This window comes from Centruroides vittatus, unplaced genomic scaffold, assembly GCF_030686945.1.
Source record: "Centruroides vittatus isolate TY-2023 unplaced genomic scaffold, ASM3068694v2 scaffold_861, whole genome shotgun sequence".
In the NCBI taxonomy this organism is placed as follows: domain Eukaryota; kingdom Metazoa; phylum Arthropoda; class Arachnida; order Scorpiones; family Buthidae; genus Centruroides; species Centruroides vittatus.
Genome location: NW_027122718.1, coordinates 7,438,545 through 7,455,300, shown reverse-complemented (window position 1 = coordinate 7,455,300; position 16,756 = coordinate 7,438,545). Strand labels below are relative to the sequence as shown.

The 16,756-nt window shown below is 27.4% G+C and overlaps 1 protein-coding gene across 1 annotated transcript in view; it reads left to right on the top strand.

Annotated features, from left to right (window-relative positions):
- LOC136990113 (angiogenic factor with G patch and FHA domains 1) overlaps nt 1-16,756 on the top strand; it is a 67,341-nt gene that overhangs the window by 38,502 nt on the left and 12,083 nt on the right. The window contains exon 12 of the mRNA XM_067288472.1: nt 2,179-2,278. Within this exon, the coding sequence (XP_067144573.1) occupies nt 2,179-2,278 (100 nt within the window). The remainder of the gene's footprint in view (nt 1-2,178; nt 2,279-16,756) is intronic.

The following is a 16,756-nucleotide window of genomic DNA, read 5'->3' as shown; positions in this document are numbered from 1 at the left end:
CACTTTTCGGTTTTGTTGATTTCATGTAGTTGTTCTAATTTTGTAATTCGTCTTTTAAGTTCTAAATATATAACTTCAATAGGGTTTATAGGAAGTTTTCTAAATTTGGTATTATTCGTTATTTCTTGTTTCTTATTTTTAACCCATTCTTGGGTAGCTATTACAATTTGTTTTGATTTATCAGCCTTTATGATCTCTATTTTATTTTCTTGTAAAAAATTATGTAATGCTTTGATTTGATTTATATACTGGGAGTAGTTCTTGTCTTTAATTATTGATTTTTTTCCTTCTTTAGTTACATATTTTTTAATTCTATTACTCAATTCCATTTTCATAATACTTGAATCTGCCTCTGGGAGATTATTACATAATTTGTCTAAATTTGGTATTATTTCTAAAGTACCCATTAGCGGACTAATCATGTAGATATGATAACAGAATTAGCAGCATAAGAGGTGTAAAATTCTATAAAAGATACGTTGATGATATTCTATTAATATATAATAAAGCAGAAATCGCAATAGAAGGAATTAAAAAACAAATCAATAACATACACGAAGCAATAAAATTCAAAGTAGAAGTAGAAGAAGAAACCAGTCAAGAAATTAACTATTTGGATATCACAATAAAAAGATTAAAACAGAGTTTAGAATTTCGAACATTCAAGAAGCCAAGTTCGGGAAACATAACAATCAGATATCAATCTAATATACCACTGCATATCAAATATAATATATTTAAAATGGAATACTCTAAGATTAAACATAGAACAAGTCAAAAGTTATATATACATAAGGACATAGCTGAATTAAAAAAGAAATTTCTTTTAGCGGGCTACCCGCAACGACTATTAAATAAATGGGAAATTAAATTAAATACTCCAAAAATACCACATAACAATGAACAAGCAAATAATACGAAGTATACTGCTTTCCCATATATCAAAGGCCTATACGAAGAAATTAACAAAAAAATCAAAAAACTAGACTTTAAACTTGCACCGTCATACCAAAAACTGTCTAACAGATTAAAACACCTCAACCCATTGAAAAACCAACAAGCAATAACTGAAGCTAAAAACGTAGTATATAAGATCCCTTGTACTTGTAATAATAATAAGCACTATATAGGAGAAACAAAAAGAAAACTGGGAGTCAGATTAAAAGAACATATAGCCGACTTAAAATATCATAGAATAAATTCCGTTTTTCATGACCATTGTACTCTAAACGGTTGCAAAATAGATAAAGATAATGTAGAAATCCTTCATAAAGAAAAAGAAACATATAAAAGAAAGTTTAAAGAAAGCATTGAAATTATAAAAAGCAAGGAATGTATAAATAAAAACTTTAGTATAAAAATAAACGAAAATTGGCTCAGCATATTATAAATTGGAACTAAGTAAATTATTTCTATATAAACTAAAAAGTAAATTATTATTTTTATGTAAAATAATAAAATAAAAATTAATGCCTATAAACAGAAGATTGCCACGAGGTGGCCCATCTACCACATCACTATGTAAATGAATAGTCATACGCAACAAAACCAATAAGAATTCGTTTGTACAACAGAATCTCTGGCCTCGATGAGAAAAGATCGACTAGATGATAAAAATTAATTAATGTACAGAGAGGTTTTAAAACAATTTTATGTTTGCAAAATCTGTGAATTAAAGTTGGCTGAAGAGGGGCGTCAACAGCCCGAAACGTGTACAAAACTTAATACACGTATCAACTGAAGAAAACTTAGTGATGAAATTTGCCATGTGTCCGAGAAAATACACCATATAGTTTGTGTTCAAGTTGCAGAATAAGCACCGGCATGTTTTGTTTTAAGTAAAAAAAATAGTAAATATAAAACATGGCCGATGGTATTATATTTATTTATACAATGTTTTGTTTTATGTTAAAAATGTATTTTGATATTAAATTATTTGATTTATTCCTACATTTTATCTGGATGATCTGGGCCTACAAATGTATAGCTCACCAAATTTGTATGGAATTTCATGAGTTACACATTTTAAATTACTTGAAAAGATAAAATAATAATTTTTTGTTAATGATTTTGATGCTCATGCTGAATAATTTTGCATATAAATAATAATTAGTAATTATGCAAATCAAATATTTTTATATACAGTAATAATTTTAATGATTTTATTTTATATATTAGATCTTTACCAGTGGATAATAAAGGATATAAATTGCTTCAAAAAATGGGCTGGTCTGAAGGAGAAGGATTAGGAAAAACTTCAAGTGGAATAAAGGAACCTGTAAGTTTTTTCATTTCATTATCAACAATTATTTTATTAAATCCATATGAAAAATTTTCTTTATTAGTAAACTAATCTCACATACTACTAGTATTAACTAGAAAAACTAATGGAAGAAACAAATAATGTTACAGATTTGTAGGTTTTCATGATTATTTGCAATGCTTTTTCATTTTGTTAAACAGATAACTCTATATATTATAATAATTTCTTTAAATAACTACTAAAATTTTCTTATTTATATTTCTAAAAAATTACTTTAAAATATTTTCTCTTATTTATCTCATATCAATCAGCATTAATATTTCTTTATCAACTTAACTATGACTACAGTATGTGAAATTCAAAACATTAGCATTAAATGGTTTACAATAAAATACTTTGGACACTGTTTATGTAGAAGTACTGTTCATACCTGATAAAATTCATTCAATAAAATTTCACAACTGATTTGTCTATTATTTACATGATTAAATTTTTGCTTGTGCTATTCTTTGTAGAATTTAATAGTAATATTTTTCTTTCTGATTATTTTTGCCTATATTTAACATTTTGAAAGATAGCTTTTGTATGCAATTTCCTACCTCATTATTATTATAGACATTATTTTTCTAATTATAATTTAAAAACAATTTACTATTTCTTGTGCTGAGGATATTAAAAATTTAGAACTACAGGTACTCCTCACTTTACGACCGAGTTCCGTTCCGACGACTACGTTGTTAAGCGAATTGGTCAATAAGCGAAGAGCTTGCGCCGGGAATATAGGATCGTTGTAAAATTATCCAAATTATGCAACAAACTTCAAATTTATTCATAAAAAGACTATTATAGTACGCTATTAGCTTATTATAGTACTATAAGACTATTATAGTACACGCTAAGCGTACTATAATAGGCATAAGCCTATTATAGTACGCTTAGTGCGCATGTCACCATTTGCCACTGACCGACACTCAAGCTGAGAAAGGGGATTCCCCGAATTGCAGGTCGAAACTCTATTGGTTGTAAGTGCAAGTGGTCATTAAGCAGATAGGTCGTAAAGTGAGGAGTACCTGTATTCTGTTTTATACCAAAGCTTTGTATTGCTGGACTACAGGTAATAATTTGTCTATAAAATTTGTTGTGTAAAAATTTACATCTGTATGGATCTATCTTGGTATCTTAAAATGGGTTACAAATAAGTTTTTGTTTTTTATCTACACTCATGTACACTTCCAAATTTTTTATTATCTGAAAGTTCAAATAAACACTTACTTTCATTATATAATGTTACATAATCTCAAAACCCTGAGGCTTTCTTACATACTTATTACTAATCTTTTTTCTTGTATTATTTATCTGCGGTATTCTTTTCTATTACTCCACCCAGTATAAAATTTTTGTTTTATGCTTATGTAATTATTAATTATTTTTTCTGTTTATTGGCTACATGTATAAGAATGATATGACAATGCCATTTATAAATCTTATTAATTATGTTTTAAAAATTTGTGAAGTTTATTTGATTAGTATAAGTGTCTGATCATTTTTGTTCAAATTTTTTTCCAAAAATAAATATCTCTTAATGAACAAGTAATTTTTCATTTCAGTATATATATTTAATGAGATATCAATTATTAATTAACAATTAAGGATTTATGTTTCTAATTTTAAAATTCTCAACAACATGTATTGTGTTGTTTTAAAAATTTATTTTATTTGTTTTATTTCTTTGGGATGATAATTTATTTTAGTTGCAGTATTATAATTTATCAATTTTCCTTGTAACTGAAATATAAAGAACTTATTTAGTTTGATGGTGATTAGCTGAATTCTTTTAGGGTTTTAGTAGCTAATTTTAGTTTTTTATTTTTATCAGTTCTGAATTTTATGAAGTTATGAATATAATTTTATAAATACTGTATTCAGAGCTGTAATATTCATAAATGAGTGCAAATGAACATAACTATTTTATTAAATATGCTATAAATATTTTTATTACATACTTCAGACACTGTTTAAGTAGAACTATGTAAGTGTCTATTATCTCTTCCTACCTGATTATTTTAAAGTGTTAAAATTTTAAAATAATCAATTTAATTTTTTTTATAAGAAACTAAAAATGAATATAAGAACATGCAGAAAATTATGAAGAAGAAAAGTGAACGATCTATTATTAGTATAATATTTATATATATTTCATTACGTAGTGTTTCTCAAATATTTGTTAAACTATTTAAAGTTATATTAGAAACAATTAAGTAAAATACCATCATTAATTATCTTAAATACCATCATTATTTTATAGTTACTAGTTCATTTTATATAAAGAAAATTTTTTATTTTTGTGGATGTAATTTTATTTCTTTCATTTTTTTTTATGATGAAATACTTGATACATTACATACAAAAACTGGCAATATTCCAGTATTTAAAGTTAAATACATTGATTAATTACATAATAATTATAAATAAATATATATACGTATATTTATTTATTTATTTTATTTATTTATCAAAAATTATTCAAATACTTCAAGAAAGCAGACCAGATTCAAAACAAAATTTTTTTATTGAAATCAAAATTAAAAATTATTAATGAAAAGTGAAAATGAAGATAGAGTATGTTCAGTGTCATTAAACTTTCTTCATAACAGAACTAAATTATATTTTGAATCATTCAAAAAAGAAGAGAGCGATGATTTGAAAAATAACAGCTCATTTTAGATCATTCTGATGGATTATCACTTTATCAGATAGCTAATGTTTATGAAAATGACAAAATTAATGTGCATCATGAAAAAATAAACAAACTAAATATAAAACCATTTAGAAGGAAGAAGAATCAGAGAAGTAGCTAAGTATAAGGATGGAATTATTATGAAAAAATTCAAAAATGTTAGATTTGACAATGCAATTGATGTATCACAAAAACAAATGATATGAAACTAGATGGAGTAAGAAGTCACAGGTAAGTAATGCTAACTAGAAAAGAGATCAGTAAGAAGTATGTAACAAGCCCTCAGAGTTTTTGAGATTGTCTAACAGAATATGATGGAAGCAAGCTTTTATTTGGACTTTCACAAGCAAGTCCAAATAAAAACATTACAATTTTAAACTGTTTATGTAAAGGTTATAAGCAAGTTTAGATAAACACTTGCTTGTAATCCATTATAAAATCCATAAAGATGTAAAGGCTTTAATGAAAATAGTGTTTCAAATTGCAATGCATTGATAGCATTGATTAAATGCATTATGGTGGAACAAGATTTAATGGTTTTTTCAGAAAAAATTTTACAGCAAGACAGCAAACATGCAGTCTAGCTGTAAAATTTAATATGAAAGACACAATTAAAATTTTTAATAAATATCTGTTTCAAAAAATAATAATTTAACTTATTCTTATATTTTTCTACATATTGCATAATTATTCTTTAAAAAATATTAAAATTAATACATAACATTTTTATGTAAATGTGTTTTCAGGAAATGATACCATTCTAAAACCTTATAGCTAGATATGACATTAGAAAACATGCTATAATTATCAAAACAGCCTGCTATTAAAAGTTTTAAAGAGAAAACTGTCTTTAAAAACTTCCTGCTTTAATTTTAGGAATTAGTTAAACATTAGATAGGAAAATAGCCAAATTATAAATTTTTGATTAAATACTGTGGCTATTGTTGTTGATTATAAGTTAAGGTAATAAATTTCTTAAATTGCTGCTCTTGTATGCTGGAGATGAAGTCATCAATTCTAAACGAAATTTCTGTTTTTTTTCTATCCTGAATTAAATTGCAAAAAAGAAAAATTCTATGATATTTTACAGCAGAATTAAGCTCCCTGCATTGATCGGGTGATAACTAGCTAAAATTTCTTTATCGTCCTGAAGATTTGAGAGAATGCATGGTGAGGTTTTGGAGTTAGAATCCGAATTGGATGGATGATTTTTCATAGATAATTCAACATTGATGAATCTGTCTTACCGATTTTTCACTCACTGTCGCTAGATCTAACTTGAATTGGAGTCAGGTCTATTTATAACTAGTAAAAGACTATCTATGAAAGACTGATTGTATGCCAACATCTCGCATAATAAATCCAGTTCAATTCACTCCAAATTCTCCATTAAGAGAAAGAAAAGTTTTCAGTTTTCCATACATATTCTTACTGAATTTTAGGATTCAAATATAGATATGTATTTGGCAGTACAATCATTTTAATTACAAATACTGAATGGTGTTAAAGTTTCTGTGTTAAAATAAAATTTAAAGTTGATGTAAAAAAATTTAAACAAACGAATTTTCTTCTTGACCGTATTTTTACATGAGTGTTTACCTGAGTTTAGACACTACAAGAATTAAAAAATAGGCCAATGGTTTTGAAAGTGTGATGTAATATCATTCTTATCTCATCTAGGCTGCTTTTTTTTGACTGATTGAGAAGATAAGAGAGAGAATTTTCAAAAGAAAGGGCTTTCATTCTCCAAATCCTTAGCAACAAAATCTGTTCTCTATCAATGTTCTATGTATTTTACAACAAAAACTGAGTAATAACAGTTAAACAGCTGTTTTAGTGTTGTCATCCTATAGTCAATCCTATTCTGAAGCATTTCAAACAAATAATTTAATAATGGCATCTTGGAATTTTTTCCCTCTGTTAATTTTTGTATTGGCTTTCCTTATTCTTCGTTATTAGTATCTATTTTAATCATAACATACCAAAATTCAAGAGCAGTTTAATTCTTTTACATTGTGTATATAATTGGTTTCTCCTTAATTAGCATTTCTGTGGTAGTATTGTATGATGTTTCTTAACTTAAAAATGTATGAAATTCGACAATGTATAAATATTTCGGTGATTACAGTTAAATTATATTAAGATGCTCTCAATCTACTGTCAGTTAACAAAAGAAAGGAAGTATATTAAAAAGGAGTGACTCAACGGGAAGAATTTCAGAATTAATATTGGCAAAATTTACAAACTAACTAATAAACTGAACCAGTTCTTAATATTTTAATAACAATTTATTGTATTTAAAATATTTAAACAAACATTTTACTGGATTATTAGGAAAACAACTCAGGGAAAACGGCTGTATAAATTGTCAGAATATGGGTATCAATTAATTTTTTCATAAAATATCACAAATTGATTCCGTTTATATATACTTTTAATTGATTTTTTGTTTATTTGCTGTATTATTTTAATGTTAAATTACGCTATTAATTACACAAACGTTTTAATTCAAAAGACCAAACTAATTCTTCACTTAGTAAAGTTTTTTGCCATCTTATGCCCGTCTTCAGAAGCTCTGCATATTAGTACCACTAACTTATCTTAGACGACAAGTTAATGATATTATTATTGTATACAATATTAATATATATACTACTGTACAATATTGTAACTTTCTTATATTCTTATTGTACAATATTTAACATTCTTATAAATAAAAATTCTTTCAGTTCTTTAATTATGAGTACTTCTTCCATAAAAGATTGATTTTTTTGACCAAGGCTTACTTTAATAAATGTTTAACAAATTTTATTGTGTATTTTTGTAAGTAAGATTGAAAGCGGGTGTTTTATGAAGGACACTTGAGCTTAGAAAAGGGAAAGAAATGTTTCTGTAGTCTGCTCTTTTATATAAATATTTGTCTAATTACGTTACTATAATTACAAATATGTTTGGTTAAGTATATAATAGCACGTATTGTTAGAATTCAGCCGGTTTTATTTTAAACAAGAAATGGGGGATGCTAAATGTCATATTCTACGATTGGTTTAATTTGGCTATTGTTAGGCGATGCCAAACGTTTTCCATATCCGTTATTTCAGATATATTTGTTTAACGGACTAGATAATAAATGAATCCTTTTGTTAAAGTAATATAAAGGTGAAAAGATCTTTAATACTGTCAGAAATGTCTATCTTTCGTTCTTTTTATGTTCCTTTAACATAAAAATAGAATTTATTGTGGTTGTACTGGGACTTGTGCCAAACCAAGATAGCTTTTGCGTTTACGTTATGTTAGATGTCCTTCAAAACCTCTCGTTTTCCATACTTCATTATTTAACTTTACAAACTATTTTTAAATGACTTATTTAAAATATGTATAAATATATAAGGAAGTTTTTCCGATATTTATAACCGCATCGATAAATAAATTTTATCAATTTGATACATACATCGATCAAATGGCATTAGATATCTTTACGTGATGTACGAAGTTTTTAACTTTTTGATGTATGTAGGTTATTATTTATTTATTTATCGTATTAACTCGTCCCTTTCAACATATTTTGTTAGTAAAGTCAATTAAAATACGTTTATATATCGCGGTAATGTAATAAACCAAGATATTCTTACAGATGAAAAGCGCTTAACCCAACCCTTCCCTTTCTTAGAATCTCCCACTTGGCCTTGCACACGTACAATAACCAAACTGTTGTTTCTCATCCCTCTCCATTTTTCTTTCAAGGTTGACTATTTTGTTTAGTTAGAGTTGGAGGTAAAGTTAGCAGGTGGGCAGATCCACTCATTCTCTTGTTTCTCTCTCTCTCTACCGTATGAGGTGAAGGTCAAAGAGAAATTGCGGAAATTTATATCTCAAACGCTAAACAAAATCACACCCAAGCTTTACTGGTCATTTTGTAAAATTATTTCCTACCTTTAACCTTTATTTATTTTGATAACAGTTCGTAAATATAAGCTATATAATTACTGTATTAAATTTTTGAGATGTTTACAACAAAAACTTTATTATAATAAGTTATAAAGCTATCCTAAACTATCAAATTACGGTAGTTTTGTGCCCCTTTTTTACACCTATCTACTAATTCTTTATGGAAAATAATTGCTTTCTATCTTCCAACTTAAGATTTATCGAGTAAATACAAGAATAGTTTTTATTTTTTTTCGTTTTTTTCTCCAGTTGGTTCTATAATTCTTTTAGATAAACGACTGACAAGTGAGTTTTTTTTTAAATTCGTTATTAAAAAAATAGCCGTTAATGAGAAAATTGAACATAAAATTTGTTTTAAGTGCGTATATGAGTTAGTATCATGTAGTTAATAAACGTTACCATTTGTTAACGTTTTTTAAAATTTATTATAAATATTCCGGAAGTTGTAAAGTGGCTGGAATACTTCTTAGTGATTTATCATCTCATGATTTATTTTAAAAAAATAAACTTTTATATATGTTTAATTATATAAATTAAGGATCTTAAAACGTTATTATAAAAACAGAGTGGATCAAAATATGCAAAATTTTTGATTAGAAAAGTATTTGTAGTTTTTCTAATATGATTTGCTGTATTCCTATTACTTATTAACAGTAGGATAACAATATATATTTATGCAGAGTCGCAATTTTCGTAAAATAATACTTGTTTAGAACACTCAAATCATCTCTTTATTTTGGATTTTCAGTTTGTTTATTTAAAATTTCCTATTCGGTATTACATCTTAAAGTATGTACAGTATATACCTGGCTATTATAGTTAGGGCTTATCAGGTACTGTACCTCATTGGGATATACTTTAAAGTGAAATATTGAGGGCCGAAAGGTAATTGTCATTACAATTTCCTACTGTTATAGAAGTATCGTTTCTCTAATACTTAAAAATATAACATAAATTAGCCCAATAAGTTAGAATTTGTTCGTGTATACGCTAATACTCGAAAGTTAAATGTAATTTGATATTTAAAAGTAGCGAAAATTATTGCATGTTTTACTTTTAAATATAAGTTTCTTAAATAATTTTATTAGTAGTTTTAATACTAACAGTAGTGTTACTTTATAAAATTCATTATGCTAATTTAAATTCAGTTAATAAGACATTTTAATTATTATTAATTAAAGAAGCAATAACTATGCAATTAAATATAAATTCACATAATAAAACAAAAGTACAAAATAGATTATTTTTTTACTTTATTTAGTATCTTAAATTAAGCTTTATTGTTAATTTTCGATTGAGTAATGGCAGATTTTCAGGATAAAACAGAGGATTAAAAAATTTCATTATTGAACTCAGTTTATTACGAACAATTACAGTACGAATGTATGAAATTTATATTTAATTCAAACTGTACTGTACATCTAATACAATATTACACATTTATTATATACGGTACATTTCTTATAAACAATTGCTTTTAACTAAACACGTCACAAAATTAGAACTAGAGAAATCGCAGCAGGAATGTTCATTCCACGTTACACTTAAAGATTCACAGCAGTGGTCCTCAGTTTCTCGTGTCGCGTATTTCTAAACCCCTCCCGCCTTAATGGACCGCGGACCACCAATTGAGAAACTCATATCTAAAGTACACGTATTTTCTAAGAATTCTCGTTATACCCTTACAGTATGTAAAAAGGTATGCTTCAGTTAAAACCAAGTTTCAAACAAAAAGTCCGTTTAGTACGAATATTCTAAGAAGTCTTAATCGTTTGTCCCCAAGTGTAATTTTATCACAGTCGATAACAATAGACGAAAGTTTGATTATAATAGGATCATTTTTAACTAATTTATGTAGTGTTTTGGGACCGACTGAGTGGGGATTAGCAGGAGTGCACTCCCACTTAATCCGTTCGTTTTCTCGCCAAGTATTCCAGCAAAAATTAAAAGAAATAGTAGATTATTTTCTTCAAAATTCGTAAAATTAATATATATTCCGCATATTTTAGTTTAGATACGCATGGGTCTGCAGAAAATTTTCCCAGTGAGGGCAAGCTTAGAGACAAATAATTATTGATTTATTTTTTAATATACATACATGTCTATAATCCTTCTTCGACTTTTTCTTTGTATATAAATCTTGTTAATTCGAACAAACCTGTAAGTAATTAGTTCGGATTAGCTATATATATATATATATAAACTATAAGGTAAGGTTGTATAGGATTCATTTTCATGTAAGTCTAACACGCGATTCGATATACTTCAAGTTTAAGTTACAATTCGTTATAATATATCGATTTTAGTTTTAGAAATTTAAATCGTATGGAGATTATTTTCGGTACTTTTCATTTACGTGTAGATTTTATCGGGCATAATTTACCCATATGTTAAGTTTTTATCACACTAAAATCAAATTCTGGAATGGAAAATATCTCTGTTGTAACTATAAATAGCGGTCCAAGAATGTAGCTGTTAAGTTAAGGTTGTGAAAAAAATATATTTCTCGTAGTTTTTAGCAATTAAAATAGATAAAATAATAATAATTATTGTAATTATTATTGTTGTTATTCCAAATGTGACGAATTTAAACCGACCGAAACTTTTCGTTCTGTTTAAATAACCCATTACAAGCAGATGGCGCTACTTGAGCGAAATTGATACCATTTTAATTTCCGTGTGGTAACCATTTACGGCAATATAAACGTTTTAACAAAGAAAAAAAGGTGTGTTTCTTGCTCCTTTGTATGTAAATGTAATGAACGAACGTGTCTTTACGGGTGCGTGTATATACAGTACATGTGGACCTAACGTGTCTTATATGATTGATAACTTACGTCGAAAAGCGAGGTTTTTTTTTATATTTAGAATGATTAAAAAACTTTTTAACTCGTAAGAATTTTCTATTAAGCTATATTTTCGAGTACAGTTGAAGAAAATGAGGACGAAACGGCCGTTTTGTCCATTTAAATCAAAATTGAAATTCCAACTTGCGTGTCTTTAGTACCGATTCGTATTAAAATTAGTGTTTTTGGTGTATTTCGTGTTTGATTTACGGGTTATCTTAAAATATATCACTCGATCCGATGGGTAAATAGTCCAAATGAATTAATTTAACGAGTAATTTTTAATAAAAAGCATAAATGTTTCACTAAATATTATCTAGTTTATAATTATTCCATCATTATAACGACGCTGAAAATTTACTGTTTATATATATATATATACATTGGCATTAATGATAGTCATTAATGACGATTAAAGGGTGGAGTTTCTTAATTAGATTATCGGATCGAAGTTTTAACCGAATTATCGGTTGTTAACTTCCGATCGATCGTTCATCATAATTTATATTAAAAATTCTCTTCTTGTTTTTGTTTTTTTACTTACGTTAAGCGGTTTTGTAAGGCGCGTAACTGGATATCGATGAGATAATTCGTTCGATTGACGTCACCATTAACTTAAGGTGTACAGTACGTAACGAAAGGCACGAGCATTCTATGTATTCTTAATAAATTCTCCGTAATTTTATTAAATAATGCACGGGTTATCGTTTTTCTAAGAATTTCTTTTTCTCTTTCTCAAAATAATGACAATTATTGTATACTAAGCTTTGCTTTGTTTCTCGATTGAAGCGATTAAGTTAATTACTTTTAATCGTTAACATTGCTAAAATTAATATATTTTTTTTAAATTGTATTATTCTGTAGCATTGTCATTTATTTTTATTATTTTTTTAAATCGTTGTTTTGATTTGTAAGTGTGGATCATTTTTATTTCCAGAAAGATTTAATAGTTATATATATATTTCGTATAGCATTAAAGCTTGTTTCCTTTGTCGTGTTTTATTCGTATATTAAAGTCCAGTACGGCTAGAAACAGCTAAACATCAGGCGAAAATTGTAGAACAAAAGTACTGCTGTGTGTGAAAAGCTATACATACTTGTGGTCTTTAAAATGTGAAGAAAAAGATAAGCTCGCATCTATAATATAATAAAAGGAATTGAAGAGGACAATGTAGTTTCGAATGTAAAATATATAATCTGTTATAGTCGCAACGCATTTCCCCCACCCCTATAAAACGTTAAATCGATTGTAAGGCAGAAGAGTTATTAAGACAAATCTCTTAAAATTGGGGCGAGAAATGTTTTAAAATAGTTTCAAATACTTTCTTTAAAAAAGTAAGAATGTAGACTTTACCTCGAGAATGCAACTGGACGCTCACGGGAGTAGAAAATGCTAATAACTTCCGTTTCCGGTATCAGATCGTTCCGAGAATCGGTACGTCTCATCTGGCGAATGTGAGGAATTTGCTAACGGAGGGTCGTTGCATAAAAAGCATTAAAGATGACTGAAATCGTCGTTCATTCGCGGTCGGTGCGAATAAAAATCGAACGAATCGAATAGAAAATGAATAGACTTAATGTTTAATTTAATAAATTTAATATTTGTCTTAACCTTACGTTTACGAACACGGTATTATCTCCTCCTTCCACGAAAATAGCCGTCCCGATTAATTTTGTCGTTTTATTTCTTAATAATTGTTAAATAGACAAGTTTAAGCTGTAAATAGAATGAAAGAGTTTTCTCAATATTTATATTTTTATAGAAAAGTGGGAAAGGTTTCGATCACGTTGATATAATAAGTTCGAAACATCCCTCTTTATCTAGTTTTCCTGTTATCCCTAATTCTCTTATCACATGCCGTACTGATTGCTTGTTTAACCAACTGTCAGAAACATAAGTAGAACTTATATTAAGCTTAGATATAAGTTAAAAAGCCATTTCCTGTATGACATTAAAGGTTAAATGATTATTAAATTTATCAAAATTTGTGTTGACCGGAACTGTATCCAATGTTTTTACTCGGTTTTATTTCCACGTACGAAGTAATTCCGCAAACGATATGTCCTCGTCTTAATTAGTATAAGTAATTTATGAATTTATTTTTACTAATTATAAGTATAATAAATTTATTGGACGAGATGTCTAATTTTTAAAGAACTTGCTGTCCTTAATGAGGTATTATATACTTGCCTTATATAAACATTTTCTTAAGTATAGTAGCCTGTCTTCTTTCGTTTTCTAAGCATAATGTGTACCGTGTTATTTTAGGAGAATAACATTGTTAAAGTTTATTAAAAGATTTGAGTTAAATTGAATTGAAGAAACATTCGAAAGTATTTTGTTTTCTTCTGTACGGTAATTAAAATTTATTACTTGAAATATTTTGAGTCCATCATAAACAATTTGCTTGTGGTTTGCCAGTCTTAATATATATGCTAACTAAATCTTCAGATGCACAGCGATTGGTGGTTATTATGTTTATCTCGTCTAACTGGTTGTTGTTACTTTGTTTTAAGCTATTAATTTCGATTTTTCTTCTTGTTTCTGACAATGGTGATGCCGCATACCTTTTTATTTTTTATTTTTTACATTAATTTCTTTGCACAAGTTTTAAAATTCCCGGAAAACCTTTCTCATTCCGTCCGTATGACGAGATTGTCTTTATTTATTTTTTTTTCTTTTCGTATAACTAGCTAATTACGTCCGAGAAGTTACAATTACGTATTCTATTCCATTAAAAGGTAGGGTTTCGTCGGAATGTTACGTAGAGCAAATGATAGGAATTGTTTCTGGTTTTAAAAACGTTACTACATCTGTTACTTAATAATATATTGCGAGTTTAATTTTGTTTTATTTAATAAAATCCATTTCTCAATTGAGAGCAAATTAGCTCTGTCTTAACACTTTCTGTACTAGTTTGTTTATACAGTTTACAGTACTTTTATTATTGTAGTATATTGTATAATTATGTTATAGCCTATCAAAGTCACAGTATTTCAGTAAAATAGAATAATTTTCAAATATAAGTCTTGCAGTTAGTGGCACGATTGTATTTTTATATTTTTTAATAAAGCATTAAATATAAAGAGAGAGAGAGAGACAGAGATGCATAAGCTACTCAAAACTCTCCAGATCTCTCTTCATCATTCACAGTTCCACTTCTTTTAATTAATTAAATGTATTCTTCAGTATTATACGAATTTGCATTGTGTATAGGACCGTATTGATGAAATTTTCCACTTTTCGTTAATTTAAGTCGTATTTTGTATTTATAAATTTCAAAAAAAAAAATTATACAGGCCTATATATATTATATACATATATTAGCACTAGAAATTAGCAGTGAATTCTGGATACTATATACTATATATAATCCTGTCGAGATATTTATTTGAAATTTATATTATTATACCAAAATATGAAGTGATTTTTTCGGGACATCCTGTATCTCGAATGAAAATTTTGTACACAAAATAATGAAATTAGCTCGTTAAAATAATTACTGAGCTATATTTTCAGTTGATTTGAAGTGAACTTATTAAGTTTAAGCATATATTTTAATTGTAATATAGTTTATTCCATTTTTCTTTTTTGACAGTATATAAATTCATGATTAGTTGTCATCGAACTAACTTAATCGATTTTGAAATCACTTTTTGCGACTATTACTCTGACGTAATTTTAAAGAGAGAAGAACAAAAAAGGAGTTTAATATGGAAAGAGTAAATATTTGCATTATTTGAACATTTTAGGAATGTAGTTTTCTACATATGTGTGCTACCAAATCGAGTGCAGAGTCTCGTAACATGATAGAATTTATCTTCCAAGTCATCAAACTGTGCGTCTAAAAATATGTTTGTTCCTTCACTAATAAAGTAACAGATAAAATAATTTTATATAAAATGTAACACACATATATAAAGTAATTTAAATATTTGCACTAAAATAAGGTGGTACGGCCGCAGAAAATTTTCCAGGGTGGGGGGCAAAGCGTGGAGACAAATAATTACGTTTAATTAAGTTCGGGGGGTTTTTTTCACAAGTAGATTATAGTATTGCATCAAAGCATACCATTGTGAGGGTTTAAGGTTACACACACCAATCATTTTTACGATTATAATTTGTGGGACTTTTTACTCGATTTCAGGGAGGGAGAAATCTCGCTAAATCGAATCTGATCAATGTTGAGATTGATCAGATTCGATTTAGCGAGAATGATTTTTTACAATTTCCTTTTCTTAACGATCGTCCCGAAATGTCGAATTAGCATTTTCTTAATTGTGTAAACAATTATTTGCAAAAAACATGTATATTTTTCAAAATAATTGTTTACTCCTGGCATAAAATAATTACAGGTTTGCAGTTTTAATTCTTCTTAAATGAAAATAATGCTAGATTCTCGATGTAGTTCATCTTCCAGGCATTAATACCGAACTTTATCAAAATAAATAAATTAATAAAATTAATAAAACCTCTACAAATTATATATTTAAAGAAGTAAGTTATGAAAAACGGGTAATTTATTTAATATAAACTGTACAAACACATGAACATAAAATAATAATTACAATTTGAGTCGCCCGTTATGCTATCAGAATTCAAGTAAAACTTGATTTGTAAGATGTATAATTTAGTTAATGCCCAAATAAACGGTTTTTTTTCCTTAACTTTTTATTTTATTATTTGCATATCGTGTGTGAATATTTGTAATTTGAAGTAGAATTAAGATTGATAGCATGTCGAGAAAAATGCTAATTATTATTATTATTATTATTATTTGTTGTTGTTTTGAAATTGTTTTTTTTTGCTCCTTTTGTTTGCGATTTCGCAACGTCTCTTTTATCATTCTTGAACATCTCGGCCGTTGAATAATCGTATCGAAAACGAAATTTGGACGTTTCCGTGCGGAATACGACACCCTTCTGTTGTAAACACACGAGATCGCGTGAATGGCCGCGACA